The sequence below is a fragment of the Vollenhovia emeryi genome, unplaced genomic scaffold (genome assembly GCF_000949405.1).
Source record: "Vollenhovia emeryi isolate VEMERY1.0 unplaced genomic scaffold, V.emery_V1.0 DF939168.1, whole genome shotgun sequence".
Classification (NCBI taxonomy): domain Eukaryota; kingdom Metazoa; phylum Arthropoda; class Insecta; order Hymenoptera; family Formicidae; genus Vollenhovia; species Vollenhovia emeryi.
The window spans coordinates 1,055,837-1,074,000 of record NW_011967198.1 but is presented as its reverse complement, the minus strand read 5'-3'; the positions used below and the strand labels follow the sequence as shown (position 1 = coordinate 1,074,000).

Genomic DNA, 18,164 nt, shown 5'->3' with positions numbered 1-18,164 from the left:
AACTCAAGAATGCAAATCGGCAAATGATGAAAAATTATATTCTCGTAGACTACCGATTACAAAACCATGTTGTGTTGATGTTTTATGAACTGATGTTCGATTACAGTCGACTACAGGTCTTTGCTACTGGAATGTAATGTAATATTTAAAGCTAATGATGCAGGCGAGTGTTTTCTTGAATCTGGCAGTCTTCGTATTTTACGAAGTTACTCAAGTCTTCCTAGACGACGAATTCTAAAGTCAGTCACATAGCATTTCGTCGCTATTACGCAATTATAAAAAAATATTAACAAAATAGACAGTAGCTCTTTCTCTCGTTCTAACTCGAATGAATGAATAATTAAAACTATTGGCTTAATACTTTGCCAACTGGTATACAGTAATATCTTTCCAACTTGAAGAGAAGAGAGAGAGATTATATGTACTAAACGTTAATCAATGTGTGTATTTTTGTAGTGTTTCTGTTAAAAAAAAACTTTCGACAACTAAATTCAAAGGCTCAAAATAAAAGAAAAAGAAGGAACAGGTTTGTACATATATCATTAACTTCTTTTCACGTGAGTTTTCTTTGATTTTTATTTTGAAAATCTTAACAAAAAATCTCGGCAGTTTTTGCAAGTCGCTCTATACATTATTGAGTAATAAGTAATTTTCGAACAAAATAACCGACGAAGTATTAAGCCGTTTACATAATATAACATTTATGCCGCTGTCCTGATATTCCTAACTAATGGAGCGTCGCTTATTATAAACTGTCAAAATGCAATATGTTATAATTAAGTTTAAGTAATTCAGTTAAAAAAAAGGAGAGGATTGCGGATGCATGGAAATGTCGATTGTCCAACTCGTCGAAGTACATACGAGAACACGATAATCCAGAACTGTTAATGTTCACATCCGTGCAACGTACTTTGAACGCACTATTTTCTCTCGTCCCACTTATACACATATATCACTTCTAGTGTAAAAGTATAACATAAATGCTAGGTTTTATCGACAAGATATAAAAATTCATTTTAAGGATCAGTATAAGATACGCATCACTTTCGCGAGTAAATGAAATTTATACAGCGTCCGTATAGTCACTCATGATAATCATAAAGTTTACCCCGTCCACTAATAAACCACGCGCGTTAATTACACATTGCGTCGATAGGATGGCGCATCACACGCTCTTTGTCTCTTCAACCATCAAACTAGAGTAATCGGTGAATGAGACCACATTTAAGTACAATGAAGCCTCGTTTCTTTCCAATTAATTGGAACCTGGGGCTGTATGAAACGCACAAAGCTGCACAGTGTAAACTCTGCAGCGTATATCTCCCTAATTATGGTTACATGAACCACGTAATCGGGAATCGAATCTGTAAGCTGTGCGCATTTTCTGGCAAATAAAATAACTTTATTTAATTTATATATGAGTAATATATTATAAGTACTATAGAATATATTAATCAAATATTTACTGTAATTAAGAGATCAAAAATTTACTAGAGTTTCAAAATTAGTCAAGCAACTATATACGCTACCTGCGTTAAAATTTTATATCTATGATGTTCTCATTTAGGAAAACTCAACACCAGCTTTCGCTCTCACGTTCACCAACTCCGTCGCTTTCCTCGTCACTTGGATCCTCTCCGTACATGTCTGCCAATTTTCTAAATCTTGGTCCGAAATTAGATAGATAATTAAATTTGAGATCTCCATCATCGGTGCCTGTTAACAGAAACACAATGAAATTAATTGAGAAAAAGATACAAGAACATAAGTTTAAGGTATTTTTTCGGAGATTCAAAAACACTAACATGAAGCTAACGACGATAGATCGCCTTCGGAATTGCCTTCTCCCTCGTATGCGTAATGCCTTACATCGTCGAATGGATTTGTATCGGGATCTTTATCGCAGCTTTCCTTCTTACCATCTAAGAAGCCACAAATGTCTGGAACTTCGTCGGTTCCTATACAAAAAAAAATTCTCCCTTTAGTTTTCGTACAATCATCCGTAACGTAAATAGCACTTTAATCTGCCGTTGTCGCACCTCTACCCTGTAGGCCAACTGGAGCTATCTTCGAATCAATAGGTGGTGCGTCGTAAATGGCTCTTAAAACATTTAAATCGAAACCCGCATCAGTTTCACCGCCTCCCTCGTCCTCGTAATTAATAATATTTTCTCTGATATCGTCCATATCTTTATACAGATCGTCCGTCTTTCTCCTGTGCACAACTACCGCCACGAGTAATATCAATAATATCAATACGCAAACCAAAATGGCTACTATAAAGTTTGTGTCAATTCCGAACGAGATAGCCTTCGCCATGCCATGATCGCAGCCAGGATCTGCGTTTCTAGACAGCGATGGCATACCTAGATTGTACGTCTAAAACAAAAGAATACAATTTAATCTCTCTCCACAATTTACTCTGTCCGTTATGTCTTCACTACTTACGTTTCCATTGAATGTCATATTACGTATACAGCCAACGAATCCTTTGTCAGTCGGTTTATAATCCCATCCTAAATTCGACGCTAAATGCGCTAGGTTGGTCAACGTACCACCAACTTGCATCGGACTGTTAACGTTTAAAAATTCATTGGTGCCTTGCGGTGCAGTGAGACTCATGCAGGCGGATATGCCGCACTTATCAACTATCATCTCTATCGACTGGAAAAGAAAGCAAGCGCGATTAAAATAAATTCCATATTCGATTTAAACAAAACGATGCACGTATAACGAGATTTCTTACAGTTTTCTTCCAATAAACGTCTATCCTGTGACTCTTGCCGTCCGTTAGTTTGATTTGTTTCTGATCTAGCCTTACAGTTCCCGTGCCGTAGTCAACGTACAGCACAGCGAAGCCATGCTGAAGTTCCAGAGACATGAAATCCTGAATTCCAAGCTTTGGATTGTAAGTCATGGGACCGAAGTAAAATACAAGACCGTTGTCCACGTGCGGCGTTATCTCCAATCCTACGATAATCACACGCGTAAGAATGAAGGTGCAAAAATGAAGAATGAGAATGGTGTAAATGACGGGAGTGCACTTACCTAAATGTGAGTCGTCGCAGGCTTGACCAGGCGGCGGCATTATAACCCAGCCGTCTCCGTGAAAGCCGATGCCCAGCAGTTCGCATCTCGGCCCTTCCAGGCCGGGCGGGCACTCGCATCGCTCTCCCAGAGGCGTACCACCGTTCAAGCAGACGATAGGTTCCGCGACGTGGCAAGTACACTGCGGATCCACGACCGCCCTAACGCCGACAAATGAGCTGGTATTGGTGTATACGACGTATGGGACAGTGCTGGTGTTCAAGAAATTACGGCACGAATTGTTGCAGTGGAGCTTCTCGAACAGGCACTCGTCAATGTTCATCAATACGATATCCGCTTTCATCTCTCGCTCGATTTCTTTCGAATGCTGCGCTATAATCGTGTTCAACTTCTCGGGAGCGTAATACGGACTGCCGTGCGCCGAAAATCGAACGTCCAGTAGGCTTCTGTTGTTGTGATGAGGCGAATGAAGTATGGTGAACACATCGACATTCTCGACCGATGCATTCAGCATAGTTGCCAATTTCTCCTGGAATATCTCCTTCTTACTGACGCCGGATTCGTCAGGTTCCACGAATTGCTCCGCCGTTAGTCCGTAAAACCGTACGGAGCCGGATCTGTCAACGGCTTCCTCGGGAAGTTCCTTGACCGTCACGTTCACATAGGCATATACCTGATGCGATGGGATAATCTGGCCTCTCTCAGTGACGACGAATTTCAACACGAAGGTGTCGTTTGACGTACCCGAGAGTAAAGTGATCATGCCGGTGCTGGCATTGAGAGAGAAACCGTCGTGAGGAGAAGCCCAGTCGAAAGACTTGTCCGGCAGATCCCAGTCGTCCGGATCGTTGACATAAACGCGTCCGATTTCCGTGTCGGGAGCCTCTCCTTTATAATTGTAAACAAATATAGAACTCGAGCCCTCCCGCATAGGATTGTCATTCTCGTCGCCTATGATTACAGTGAGCGTCGAGGTACCGGTCATAGACGGCACGCCACTGTCCGTGATTGCGATGGGTATATCGTAGCTCTTCCGCTTTTCCCGATCAAATTTCACTCGCGCGTACAAATGAGACTCGCGTATGTCAAATTTAGATCTTATTTCGTCGTCCGCGGTGCTGTCAATTTTGAACTCGAACGGCGGGCCATTCTCCTCGGAGTCGTAATCGCGTGCTTTCAGCTCGGTTATCATGCCGGGCGGTTTATTTTCACCCCAGATAACTGGGTAAGGCATATCGAGGAACGGTGCGTTGTCATTTATATCTATGAGAGTAATATTAACCATGGTCAATTCTCGAAGAGCCGTAGGCGCACCATCGTCGTCTCTCGCCATCACCATGACCTGGCAAAAACAAAAACCCCCCCAAAAAAAGAGCAATAAAAACCGAAGTTCGTCTCTTGAGATGTTAACTTGATGAAGAGAGCAATAACTTACAGTCCACGTTGCAAAACCATTCGGTGGGTCACGATCTAATGGTTTTTTCAATTTCATACAGCCAGTAGCGTTGATTTCTATCAAAGGTTGATGCTCCTCCTTGACGATGAAGTAGGCAATATGCTGATCGGCAGTTTTATCGTTGACATCAGGATCAATAGCTACCACGGTGGTGATACATCCTAAACGAACAGTAATACATTTTGTGAGAAAACCAATCAAATTTTGCCGGAGAGTAAAAAAAACGATCGTGTCAATATTTTACCGGGCACCAATTTTTCTTCCTGTATCGTCGGATTTTTGTTAAAGTCTTCGAAAACCGGCGGATTGTCGTTAACGTTGTCGATAAAAATTTCGACATGCGCCGTATCGTTAAACACACCGTCGAACGCTCTTACAATCAGGTCGTACTTGGTGATTTTTTCGAAATCGAGCCGGTTGTTGACGCGAATCTTTCCAGTTGTAGACTCGATGTAAAAACTGTCTTCGGTGTTGCCCGATATGATGCTGTACGTGACGGGGCTCGCCGTATCGGAATCGATAGCTCGGACTTCAGTTACGGGCGCGTTAATGTTGGCGTTCTCGCTAATCGAATTTTCGGCGTACACTTTTTTGGTGAAGCGAGGCGGATTGTCGTTCTTGTCAGCGATTTCGATTTGGAACACCTGTTGTCCCTTATTGTGCTCGCCGGTTTTGAACAAAGCGCTCGGGGAATTATCCGATGCTATTATTTTCACGTTGTAGATATTTTCGACTTCTCTGTCGAATGTCACCAACGTGGTAATATTTCCAGTTTGCGGGTCGATGGCAAAGAGGTCCTTGAAGTTGTCCAACTCGTAGCTGACCTTTTGATGAAAGCCAAGATATTGCGTTAAGTGCAAGACGTAATGAAACTTTGACGCATGGTTGTGATAAAAGGCGCTCTTGGAGCGGAAAGTATGATTTATGCAATTTTAATACCTGATTATTAGCGGAAGTTCCATCAGCGTCAATGGCCCGCACTTGCATCACGGGGACTCCTCGGGGTTCGTTTTCTAAGACGGTTCCTCTTTTGACATCGCGGAAGACGGGAATGTTGTCGTTTACATCGCGAACTTCGATATCGATCACCGTTTCGGCAGCTAACTGATACTTGTTCTGTACTCTCACTATTAAAGAGTACTGCTTGTTACTCTCGTAATCGAGATGCTGAGACAGCTTGATATCCGCCACATCTTTGTTGGATTCCAATCTGTAATAGGCGCGAAATGAAATATTTGCAGTTGATGCGCGATCGCTGACACGTTTCGTTTCACATTATGCGAAGTGGCGAAACAGTAAGCGCGACTCGCGTTTAGTACCTAAAAGTGTTCCCCTTGTTAGTCTGTTCCGTTCTGCCGGTCACGAGCTCGAAGAGTAGATACGAATTGTCCGAGCTGCTGGAATTATCGATGTTGGAGACTGCCTTCAAGCGGACAATGCTGGCATCGAAATCGCTAAAATTCTCCAGCAGTTTGATCGGCTCTGTTGACCTCGGTAGAAAAGCCGGCGCCTTCTTATGCGACTCCACGACCCGTATGTCAAGATCAATGACATTGCTCTGCGGGATCTCGCCAAAATCCTCAGCGGTAGCAGTCATACTAAATTTGTAATCTGGACTCCGCTGCACATATCCATAATGCAAGATCGTAATGCATTTGCGTGATTTGTTAAATAAAGTGAGGAAGCTCCGCAGCTCATCGCGAGAGATAGATCGATGCGTTACATTATTTGTGTGTCGGGGAATATTATTTTTAGTAAACACACGCGAGAAATAAAATAATAAATATCTCTTTCGATCATTCAACGGGTAATTCTGTTTCAGGCGTTGCTCGTGTGTCCAAAAAAAAATAGCATTTCCGAAGGGATGAGCACATTTGCGTAACAAACTTCGCCGATGAATATGAAAATTCGAACGGCGATTTAATAAAACGGCGGAACTATCGCCGTCACTTAAACTATCAGATAAGTGTTCCAAGCTCTAGTTTCAAAGTGACATTGTAAAACGGAGTTTGCGTTAAGCACCTATCCCCTTAATATATCAAGTCCCAGCCTTCGCATCACTTACGTCTATAGCTTTGTTGAGGAATATAACGCCGGACTCGCGGTCGATCCGAAAGTATACAGCATCTTCCATTTTCTTAGGTGACAGACTATACCGTACGATGGAACTGTTGCCATCGTCGATATCGGTGGCGGAGACTCGCATGACCTCGTGACCCACGGGCAAATCTTGCGGCACAGATTCCGTGTATGCCTGCGTAACAAGCCAAAATGTGTTAGCGAGAACCGACAAATCGTACACAATACGTGCGCGCGGCTTCTAAAATGCACTTAGCGTGACGTACTCCATGCAATTTTCGTGTTTACGGCACAATTACCATTCCTAAAAGACCACACGTACGTGCACATGCTAATTTCTCTCTTCGATAATAATGACGTTAAACATAAATAATAAGTGACTGGAGGAGATCTTACAACTTACAAGTCGCCAGAAGTAATGAAAACTTCAGACGATTGCTTGACCATGTCTCGCAAATTTTGCGACTGTCATGTTTTGCCATTCGTGAAATTAAGATCTGTTCGTTTCATTTACCGTACGAAATTGTTGACACAATTATCACTTGAGAAGGACCACAAACCATGGTCGAAACGTTGTGAGCTTAAACGTAAAAATTTGCCAGACATGGTCAAGTAATTTTCTGAAGTTATAAATAATCAGATTCGAAGCCGATAAATTAACAATGATAAATAAATAAGCGGAGACTGCGGCCCACATTTGCGCTGATAGTCGTCGCAGTTCTGAATCAATGGAATGACTCTGCCTCGATCGTGTAAACTTTTTTTTCAACTCGTACTCTTTTAAATTCTCATAGTCAAATCTGAAAATTTTTTTTCAAATCGCACACAACAAGAAATTCATTCGATGACATAAAAATAGAAATGGCATTTTGTTTCATGAAATATGCAAACTGTGCATAAAAAGAAGGGGGGAAAAGCAAAACTTTTGGGACACTTTTATTTTTTTCATTTACATATCGAGCAACATTCACACCACGTTTTCGGAACCAACCTTCCACATGTATCCACGGAAGACCTGGGATTGAAATGAAACAAAAAAATTCAAGCAATTGTTGTTAGTAGCGATAGTGGCTGTTGTGTTAGTCTACAGAAGAAAAAGGGAATTCACGCGATATGAACATACGAAAATCCATCGTAATATCTCACGAAAGCTACTCATTCATTATCCAATTAATCCGCGACATTTCTGTAGACATGAATATTTCAAAATTCCTTATTATAATATTTTAATAGCGTACAAATTCTACACCTAAAATCATTTTAGGAAGATTGCTTATGGTCACCAGTAATGAATAAATTATAACGGGAACTTATAGTCAACCCAACTGGCTAGTTGCTTTATTTAAGTAGATACAACGTTTCGACCCTAGTTTGGGTCCTTTTCAAGTATTACTAAGGGCCAGTTTCACAAACGTCGGTTAACTGCTAACCGAAGGTTAACTGATCCTCTGTCTCTTCTTAGAGAACAAGATACGAGTAGAAAAAGATAGGGCGTTGACTGAACTCTGGTTAACAGTTAACCAACGTTTGTGAAACTGGCCCTAAGTATGTCATCTTGTCAGAAGAGACAGTGTCAAATTGTAAATTGGCGATACATGTGAGCGCTGTGATCGCTGGGCTCGAACTGTATCGCCAATTTACAATTTGACACTGTCTCTTCTGACAAGATGACATACTTAGTAATACTTGAAAAGGACCCAAACTAGGGTCGAAACGTTGTATCTACTTAAATAAAGCAACTAGCCAGTTGGGTTGACTATAAGTTCCCGTTATAATAAAATCATTTTCTCCAGAATTATCATTGTTAATTAGCAGTTAATTTAAAAAGTACATTTTTTAAGAGGTCCTCTTTACGTTAGTAACTTTTTATGTTAGTTTTTATGTTAGTAGAGGTCTTTTTTTATGTTAGTTTTTGTTACGTTATTTTTATCGAAAATAAAACCTCGCGCGAAAGGAATTTATATTATATTTTTAACTTATTTGCTCGTTAAAGAGTCAGCCCTTTATCATAAAAAATGCACCATCATCCCATAAACATCGGAAACGAAAAAGCTTTTACGGCCTCGATTTTTTTCTACTTTTTTTTCCCCCAGCACAATCCGGCTAACAAGTCTATTACATCCGTGTAATTGCGGCGTATGCATAATATATACGCGTATTCGCACCACATGCACCCAGATTCGTATTTGCAGGTACGAGCCATAAGGGAGTTGGTAACGAGTTAGTAAACTTGGGTAGTTAGCGACGTACCACTTTGTCGAAAACGGGTCCATTGTCATTGACATCTTCGATGGTGACTTTAAATGTGCACACGTCATCCAGCTGCGGCCTCCCATTGTCGGTCGCGAGTACCGTGAGATAAGCTTCCTTTTCTCTCGCGGGCTCGTCCCTGTCGAGCATCTGGGTCGTCGTGATGAGACCCGTCTTATTGTTGATTTTGAATTTTAACTTCTCGTCAGGAGCGGTCACGAAGCTGTACGTAATGGTACCTGGAAAATGTAAGACCGGACGATCGTAATCGAACTACCGATGGAAACGTCGAGTCTTGCCTTCGACGACCTTCGAAAGGAATTAATCGTACGAAAATATAAATTATTTGGAAAATACCGTTGAAAATGAAACTTGCGAGTGTCTCGAAAACAACAGTTTTGAAATTATTCAAAAAGTCCCGAGTATTTAAAAACATTATTTTTCCAGAGATATTCAGATATCTGAAAATATTTATATGTACACATTATATTATTACGTTTATAAATATATTTAAAACGTGTATTTATAACATATTCGAAAACACGTTTTCTCTTTTACAACGCAATTAACGCGTTGCTTCTGCCCGTCCTCTGTTTCACAGACACAGATAATAATTTTGTTCTCGCAATTTAAACACGTTTTCAGAATACTCGATTTCAAGACTCCAAATTCGTTTGATTCCAAGTCCGATTTGATTGCGTGTCAATTCGAGTGTTTCGTTACATAAAACGGCCACTTCTGCGCAACAGTCGTGAGTCTATAATCATTCACCTATACCGTTCCACTTTCGTCTATCGCGGTTTGATGGCACGAGAAAGGTAACAGTACGTATCTCTGCTTTGTCAGCCAATGACGCGGCGCAGATATTTTCGTCCGCCCGAAACATCTATTACCGATCTCGTTCTTATGCCGCATCGCGCGTAAATCCGTCGAGAATAATAAATGCGAACGGTGAAAAATGTATCGAGGACGCGGTGTATATGACCAGAAACAAACTGAAACACGCGCCGTCTGTCTTCAACCTCGTTCCCTCCCCCGTCTCCGATTTGGGGTCGCGAAACTTTGAAGATCTCGTAAAAATGGCTCGCGCATATATAACTTTTGTTCTCTCTCTTTTTTTTTTACCACGCGCATAATTTTACGCGTGACACGCGCGGCGACGTCGCGCTGCTATACAATACCTCCGTCATCCGGTGGATCCCTATCCTCGGCGTGCACCCTGATCACCACCGTGCCAGCCGGTTCCTCCTCCTTCACCACCGGCCCGTAAGCCGAGCAATTGGAGAACAGCGGCTTGTGATTGTGATTCTCATCGAGCTGAAAGCGCAAGAGAAACGGACGGCTATTAGCGCGGGTGTTGCTTGGCACGGGGCAACCCCCCTCGAAAGACGTCCCGGGGATTAATCGGTAAACTTGGCATCGCGCGGGAGGAGGGGGGGGGGGCGCGAAAGGGGAGACTTTGGAGAACAAGGCGCTTCGATAAATCAAAGCGCTCCTCATAAACCGAGCGCCATTAATCACGGCCGGCGTACTCCGGCGGTCTATTATGTCGCGTTTCCTCATAAAAGATCCAACACAGGCCCGCGAAGAGGAGGTGAGAGGACAGTAGAACAAAGTGAGAGGGGTTGAGAGGGGGTGCAAGGGGGTGCGGGAAAAAACGGAGCATCGCGGGCGCTTCGCAATAATCGCCCGTTCGCGTCGGCGATCTAGAGCACGTGGTGCAAGGTTGGCGCAAGTCCCGCGGTTTTGCACAACGTTACGCCGGTTCTCTCTGTTGCGTCTCGGTGAGAGTCATATTCTCATAAATTATTAGCCGCAACCGCCCTCGTACGTTGCGTTACCGTTTCATCGCGATTAGGATCGATCCGGTGGTGTTTAACGTACGTAATGCACGATCGGCCGACGTGGCGTTTAACTTTCGAGCTTGAGAGGATCCCTCAGCCATCTTTTTTACCGACACGGTCAAATATAGTTTTTGCGCTTGTAATGTGTTTTAATAGCGCTTCTATGCACGAAGTAATACCAGGACAAGTTGCGGACTGCATAGCAGAACATTTTCATACTTAAAAGTTTAAAAGGCTAATAAAAAAAATGTTGGTATATGAAATTTTCCTTACGTAGTTCGTACTAAATTTGAAATTGGCCTTATAAAATTGCAAAATTCTTCCACGATTAAAGTACGTATAAGGACAAACAATGGTTAGGTAATCTCAACCGCTTATAAAGTGATATTTTTTTAATTTCTCTTCGTTTTTTTTTTATACAAATCGACTGTCTTCGATTTTGTGCATACTTTAATCGTGTGGAAGAATACAATTTTATAAAGCCAATTTTAAATTGCTCGCGAATGAAGAATGGAAAATTTCAAGTACCAATATCTTATCTATTAAACTTCTGAACTGACAAGTGTTTTAAGTATAAAAATGTTCCGCTATACGGTCCGCAACTGATCCTGGTATTATTTTGTGCATGAAAGCTAATAAAAAGAGAATTACAAGCGCAAAAGCTGTATTTGACTGTGTCGGTAAAAAAAGATGACTGAGGGATCCTCTTAACGGGGAAAGAGGAGAGCCGGTACACCTGTGTATCGGAATCGCGAATGACGACCGACGTGTAAAAAGTGTACGAGATAAATTCGCGGACGACAATGTCCGGCGTCGAATCTCTCTCGCCGATTCGCGCCTTATCTCGGGGATGTATGCCAAAACACGGGGGAGGCGCGACGCTCGTAATAATGCTAAGTATCCCCCGCACACCCTGGGCGCGCTCACGTTAGACCGTTATCTTCAATGTAATTAAATGGTCGCGACATTAATATTCATTACTATTTTCTGTCCCACGGGGGATAACGATATTCCTGAGTAAACAACATTTGGTAAGAAATATAATCCGCGTGTGCTCTCTCTCGCCGTGTTTGCTCGCACGGCGGAGCACGCCTCGGCATCCGGCAAACCCCTCAGACCGCTTAGAATTTCGCGCAGCACTTTGCCGACGTCATGCGTTACCCCCGATATAGCGCCTGCACTTGCTCTCGTACTTTCCAGCCTCATTAACGATAAACAAGTTAGCCGCGTTTTAGCATATTAATCCCGTTACGTTATATCCGCGGCTGATTCCCGCCGACTTGTCCGAAGGAAAATTCCGTAAGTTAAAATCCGCGAGTCCCCGGTGTCCGCCGAGACACCGGGGGAGGAAAAAATCCGCGAGGTTTCCCTCATTTTCTAAGCGCCTTCGTTCGAGTTCGGAGGCAAAATCAGAGCGTCTTCGGTCGCAAATTCGAAATGGGGCTTCAATGGAACAGATATTTCGCGTTGTATAAAATTTTCATTATTTTTTATCCGTAAGAAATATAACAGCTAGAATAGAGTCTGTCGTAAATAAAATGCCAACGTCTAAATATTGAAGCGAAGTCTTTTTAAACGAGACTTATATATAGCAATTTGACGTTAAAAATATACTATTTTTCTCTCGTAAAATAGTTGAAAGTAAATCCTTCGAGGAGACAATTTCGACGAACATTCTCCGAGGAGTCCCCTGATTTTTCAAAGCGAGAGGAAAGGTTCGCCGAGTGTCCCACGTTTCCCAAGTTCTTCTAGGTAGCAGAACACTTTGTAATTATTTCCATCGTTACAAGCGTGCCCGTAATAGCGAGAAGAAAAGTCCTCGAACGGAAACGAGAGGGCAGGTCGTCGCGAGCACCGTCGTTAATATTGCTATGCCAGTGTAATGAGACGAATACGCGATTGCGTTAGTTGGCAGCGTCCCGTTTAACGTCAGCGCGAATATGATACTTGAGTGAATTCACAGCGGTGTCGTAAATTGAGGGAAGAAACTGTCATCTTTACGCGTGTACGTCCGGATGAATGGCAGCTCCTCCCTCGGGGTACTTTGTGCCCCGAATTTTAAGCTAACGGTGCACACAACACGGTCGCGAGATACACTCGACTGTTAATTTAATATTGAAAGGGAGAGAGAGCTTTCATGCAAACTGCTCGCGATCTTTTTGCGCAACATTTAATATATGCGGGACGTTTAATATGCGCAAAACAGCCTCGCCGCGACCATCATCTCTGATTCGCAATGCGAGCTTAAAGGTAAAAGCAATGAAATTTCATAAAGGGACCGAGTATTAAACCTTGCTCTATTAACGTAGTGTCTACAAGAAAATTATGTTTCATTGTATACCATATATTATGAAAAAGGTCACTGCACCGCGCTGGCGAACTCTTATTATTCTTTAAGTACTTGGCGTTTGATTTTTCCTCGAGAAAAATTTAATTAAAAGTAAGTTAGCGAGATACCTTACGTTGAAAATTGAAAGATCATGATTAATTGAGCTCCTGTAAATGCAGTGACATTCAGTTTCATTTCTCAAATGTAAATAAATTTAAATAAATGTTATCGCGAAAAGTTAAATATCGTACACAATTTGGGTATAAAGTTACGTTATTAAATTATTAATATAATAATATAATAAATGTTACCACCGTATTTTTCTCTTGTCCTGAATTTAGCATAAAAATTAGAATTTTATTCTGTGATATTCCGAGTAGATATCTAATATATAGAAATAATATTTAATTAATTAAAAATTACAGATTCATTACTTCCTTCTTTGCCATTAATTAAAAATTACGGATTCGCTATTTCCCGCCTCATTTTTTCAGTTGGAATCGATTACGGATAGATATTTTTAATACTAAAGTGCTTGAAATTTAAGTCGTCCTCCCCGCCACGTGGAATCTACAGGTCACATCTGAATTATAGGAAACTTCTCTGCCATGTCTATCTGGGATTCACGAGATTAGGTCCCAAACAAGTTCAGCGTCCAATTACGGGTCTGGCGAAACGGCAATTCTCGTCAGATTGTGCCATTTGTCGAAATCCCGTCTAACGAATCACGCGCATGAAATGGCCCCTACGGTTCTTCGCTCGCAAACTCGCGTTCCTAAATATCCCACACTTCGCCAAGCGAACTTCGGCGTAACGTCAACGATTTACGAGTGATTCGTAAGCAAGTCTCCAGGGCTGCTAACCAAGCACTCTCAAAACGTCTCAACACTGCGAGACGCATGGCGCATCTATTCATCGAATCACGAGTGATCTCTGCGGCGGATTATTTATGCACGACGATCGCACGAAGCACATTACACCTCGATAACCCCCGAAATTGTATCAAAATACGACACGCGGTGCAAAATGCAAAATGTTTGTTAAACGCAGGATTAAACTAATCCCGTTGATATTTCCAGAACTGCCAAAGAAATACGCTTAACACAGGAAACTCTGAATTATCAGTGGTTCTTTTTATAACGCGAGAGAAAATACGATCAACTTGAAGGTCAAATTGTACGTTGTAATCAAATTCTGAGTCTAAGTAAAGATCAGGTCAACACCGGTTGAAACCGGCATTTGAAAACCGTGAATATCGATTGGCAAAATGTACAGGAATCGTGCGTCACGAACCATTTATATTGCGAGTGTCCGATCTCAAGGCTCTTCATGTAAAACAGCAAAGGGAAAGTTTAAATCTGGCGCGGGCTGCTTGATCAAACACGTCTTTCTATCATAGAAAAGTTAGCCGAGTAAATCTCGACTTTGGCAACAATACCTGACACCATATTTACATTCGATGGACTCCGGAAACTAAATATCGTCCGAGTATTTACCATGAATCGACTGTTGAGGATCACTGGTTATCGAAGTGACTTTTGTGCTCGACATGAAGAGACCCGCGATTTCGTTTCAGCTAATAGCGATCGACATTTAGTTGAAAAGGATCTAAGAAAAGGATAAAGGTGACACCGGTATTTCTGTGCGAGTATGAATAATTACATGCATCTTAAATATTATATCGCACAAAGAAATTCGCGCTAATCGATTTTGTACTGGTTTAATATCTTCAATTGGTTTAAGCTCTTGCAAAAATAATTAAGACTGAATATTTCACTTATTGTTAGTTTCACATCTAATTGTAAGACTCCATGAAAATGACGAAGATGTTCCTGAAACAGGGTATAGTTTTCTGTTATAAGATATGCTCCTAATATGAGATAGTGGGGTTTCCACAAAATGAATAGGCATCATCCGTCGATTCCGTCGCGAATCGCCCTCGGAGTGAAGTCTGTTTGGTGGAGAATTCGTTGTTAGATCGTTGCGAAAACAGAACGCGTAAAATTGGATGTTGAGAACCCGCTACCTCATATTAGGCTCTTCTCCTCCACTTAAAATTCGCTGCCTGGATCGCGACTTTTCGAGCGCGCTCGATACATATCCAACGTGCTGCGATGAATACAGGCCCGCTCGTCGATGTCGCGTAGAGACGACTGCAGACGCGCGCGGTAAATATTTAAACTGTTCGGCAGATAGGCGATGAGGGAAGGGACAAATCCATTATCCAACTTGCTGGAAAGGTGGTTTATATCGGGGATCTGGTCGGATCATCCTTGGGATCTCGGGGTGGTAAAAGGAACCGGGCTCGGTGTCTGAGACAGAAGGAAAGGAGTGTAAATGGCGGTGGGACGGGACGAGAAATCGAATCAAGAACGAATCGAGAAGCACTCACCGATAATACACCCTCGCCCGGGAACTGCGATCTCACGTCCAGGTGTCTCGAGTGCCTCAATCTCGTTGCAGACGCTGTAACATAAAGAAGAAACGGGGGATGACGTTATCGCCCATTTAGGTTATTGCGGCCGATAAGGCGCAAGGATAATCGCCCGGGAGCCTCGTACAAATTTCAAGGGATAACGCGTGATACGCGTGACACCGTTTCGTGCACGGAAGCGGAAATTTTACCGCAGAGCGGAACGAGAGAGCGGGATTTTCTTATCGCATAACGTTCGCGCAGTGTATCGCGATATGTCGCACATTAACAAGTCCCAATACATACTTGATGATACCACCTGAAATAATTGCGGCGCACGAGCAAACATTATCGTCTCTATAATAGATCTCGTCGAATACGGTACGTTAAATACTTGAGCGGAGCCGACGAAAATAGTGCGCGCTCCGATAAAAATGTATTCAATAATATATGGACATATGAGTCAAACGTTGAATTTATAATATCTGAGATGAACGTTATTCTCTCTCGTTAAATGGCATAATCCGCTTAATAATTATTTCAGCTCGCATTTATTCGTCCTAACGCATCTATTTTGGGCGGTACACGTGAATTTCCTGCCCGGTTTTTACATTTTGCACGTAATTTAAAATATCAGGCGCTCCCTCGATACGCATTTTTGCGAGATTTAACTATCGCAATCACGACAGCTCTCGCGCGTACGCGGCGGAACGGCATAACGGAAGCGAAATATTAGGGAAAATTTCTAACTCTCGCGACGGAACAATCTTAACTAAATTTCCAAGTGCCGAATGCTAACTGAATTAGAAATTATATATCTCGAGGCGAAACCCGGCTGCGTGGATCTTTATGCATCATTCACAACAATGTCTACTCCACCAACACCGAAGAGCAAGTGGAATGCAACTTGGAACGCTATCTCGGAACTATTCATAAGTTACGCAAAGTAGGCATTGCTAATGCGGCATTAGAGTCCCTTTAAGTTAATGCACAAAGACGGGGCGAAAGGCGCGTAGAAGAAAATACAGCTTCCAAGTATGCAAAATTATTCACAAAGACTCGTTGTTAGTAACTGTCGTTTCGTTTCGAAAAAGTACTTGCCCGTAGTTTCTAAACAAGAGAGATTGTTATTAATATAACGATACACAAATCCGCTTTCAGCAGAAAAAATAAAAAGCGAAAACGCGCGCGCGCGAGAGAGAGAGAGAGAGAGAGAGAGAGAGAGAGAACGGCACGAAACGCTTTTATTTTATCGAATACTTTATCGAACACTCGACCTCGGTATTTTTAAGTACCGAAAACGTTCGCCGTCACTCTTTTGTTAATGCTCCGCGACCGCAATACGTGACGGCGACGAAGCGCTGTCATTCCTGCAGCTTGCGTGGCTCAACCACAATGCGGTTTACCCGCACTTAATGCGGGCTCTGTCCCGAATTTTAAGTAAATTTGTGCCGCCGTAAAAGCGATACCGTCGGAATTGCATAAAATTCAGCCGGGCTCGCGAACGGTTCACGCCCGGGGCCCGTCACTGCGGGCTACGCTGGAAACGACGAGATAAATAACACCCGGCAGAGGCGAGCGGAACATCTTGGCTCATAAATCCGCTCGCGCGGATTTTTTCATTGTACCCCCGTGGCCTTTCCACCTCGCCCCTTCTCCCCCCCCTTTTCCTCGTCATTTCGTAAAGGTCGACCGACGAAAGTAGCGTTCAACAATCTAATCGATCTGACGTTAATGATTATTCATAGCGGCGAGATTAATTATGTTTCTCCGGGAAAACCGATAAGCGATTGTCGCTCAATCTGTTTAAAATACAACGTATAACGAGCGCAATTATGTATAACTCGTCCCGCTCGAGGAATCCCCCTCCCCCCCCCCCAACGGGACTCCCCGATAATTGAATTGGAAATCATCCCCCTCGTCCCCCGCCCCGCCCCGCCCCACCCCTGTGTCAAAATCATTCGGCACAATCGTCGGCGTCACTCGAATTTATTATCACTCGTACTCAATCGAGCACACATTCCACTCGTAACCGCATTCGCGCACCGCGATCCGTCCTCTCAAACATCCAAATTAACACTTCGTCCATTATCTTGTTCCGCCCCAGTTGAGAGCAACATCTGTACACCACGCGGGGGTTAGCTATTTGTATTTCCGCGTTAGCCCGCCGCGTTAAGCACCGTCGTCTCACGCCGCGGCGCGTCCCGTCGTCCCCCCCCCCCTCGGACGCCTCTTCGCGAGGGGGAAGAAAAAGCATCTCTTGGCCCGTTTCTTTCGCGCCCGGGGGATGCATTAAGTTCTCCGGCCCGATATTGCATTCGCCCCGCATATTAGCGGGGCATTTCTCTATCAAGTTTCCCGTTACCCCCGTTTTCTGTTTTACGTTACACATTTTATATCGCGCTTCTCCCGGGGCGGCGGGCGCGAAATTGCGGAAAAATTCCCGACGCCGATGCGTCGCGCGCCGCGATTGTCGCTCCGCCGCGAGGGTTAGGGCCTGAGCAGAATGACTGTCTTATACTTTTAAGACATAAGACAGTTATTGTGCGTTACCTCAAAACAAAGGCTTAAAACAGAAAACATTGTCTTAAAGGGATGCTGGAGTGATTCTGCACTTTCGCACCTTTTGCACTTAAAACTGTCTGTTTCGTGGAAAGATTTGTGTAATACACAAATTAAATGGCACGTACAGATGATCGAAAGCAGCTTGCTATTCCGGCTAAATTAAAGAATAATATGACATCA

At 43.0% G+C, this 18,164-nt stretch overlaps 1 protein-coding gene across 1 annotated transcript in view; it reads right to left on the bottom strand.

The window, feature by feature from the left end:
• Nucleotides 1–550: 550 nt before the first annotated feature.
• Nucleotides 551–18,164, bottom strand: part of LOC105564184 (DE-cadherin) — a 75,482-nt gene continuing 57,868 nt past the window's right edge. Inside the window, exons 2-17 of the mRNA XM_012016393.1 lie at nucleotides 15,399–15,472; nucleotides 10,015–10,150; nucleotides 8,834–9,072; nucleotides 7,575–7,598; nucleotides 6,570–6,758; nucleotides 5,824–6,125; nucleotides 5,444–5,714; nucleotides 4,749–5,328; nucleotides 4,484–4,665; nucleotides 3,049–4,390; nucleotides 2,747–2,970; nucleotides 2,449–2,664; nucleotides 2,040–2,379; nucleotides 1,806–1,958; nucleotides 1,530–1,716; nucleotides 551–1,384 (exon numbers count right to left, since the gene is read on the bottom strand). Of these exons, the coding sequence (XP_011871783.1) occupies nucleotides 1,574–1,716; nucleotides 1,806–1,958; nucleotides 2,040–2,379; nucleotides 2,449–2,664; nucleotides 2,747–2,970; nucleotides 3,049–4,390; nucleotides 4,484–4,665; nucleotides 4,749–5,328; nucleotides 5,444–5,714; nucleotides 5,824–6,125; nucleotides 6,570–6,758; nucleotides 7,575–7,598; nucleotides 8,834–9,072; nucleotides 10,015–10,150; nucleotides 15,399–15,472 (4,415 nt within the window). The 3' untranslated portion in view covers nucleotides 551–1,384; nucleotides 1,530–1,573. The remainder of the gene's footprint in view (nucleotides 1,385–1,529; nucleotides 1,717–1,805; nucleotides 1,959–2,039; nucleotides 2,380–2,448; nucleotides 2,665–2,746; nucleotides 2,971–3,048; nucleotides 4,391–4,483; nucleotides 4,666–4,748; nucleotides 5,329–5,443; nucleotides 5,715–5,823; nucleotides 6,126–6,569; nucleotides 6,759–7,574; nucleotides 7,599–8,833; nucleotides 9,073–10,014; nucleotides 10,151–15,398; nucleotides 15,473–18,164) is intronic.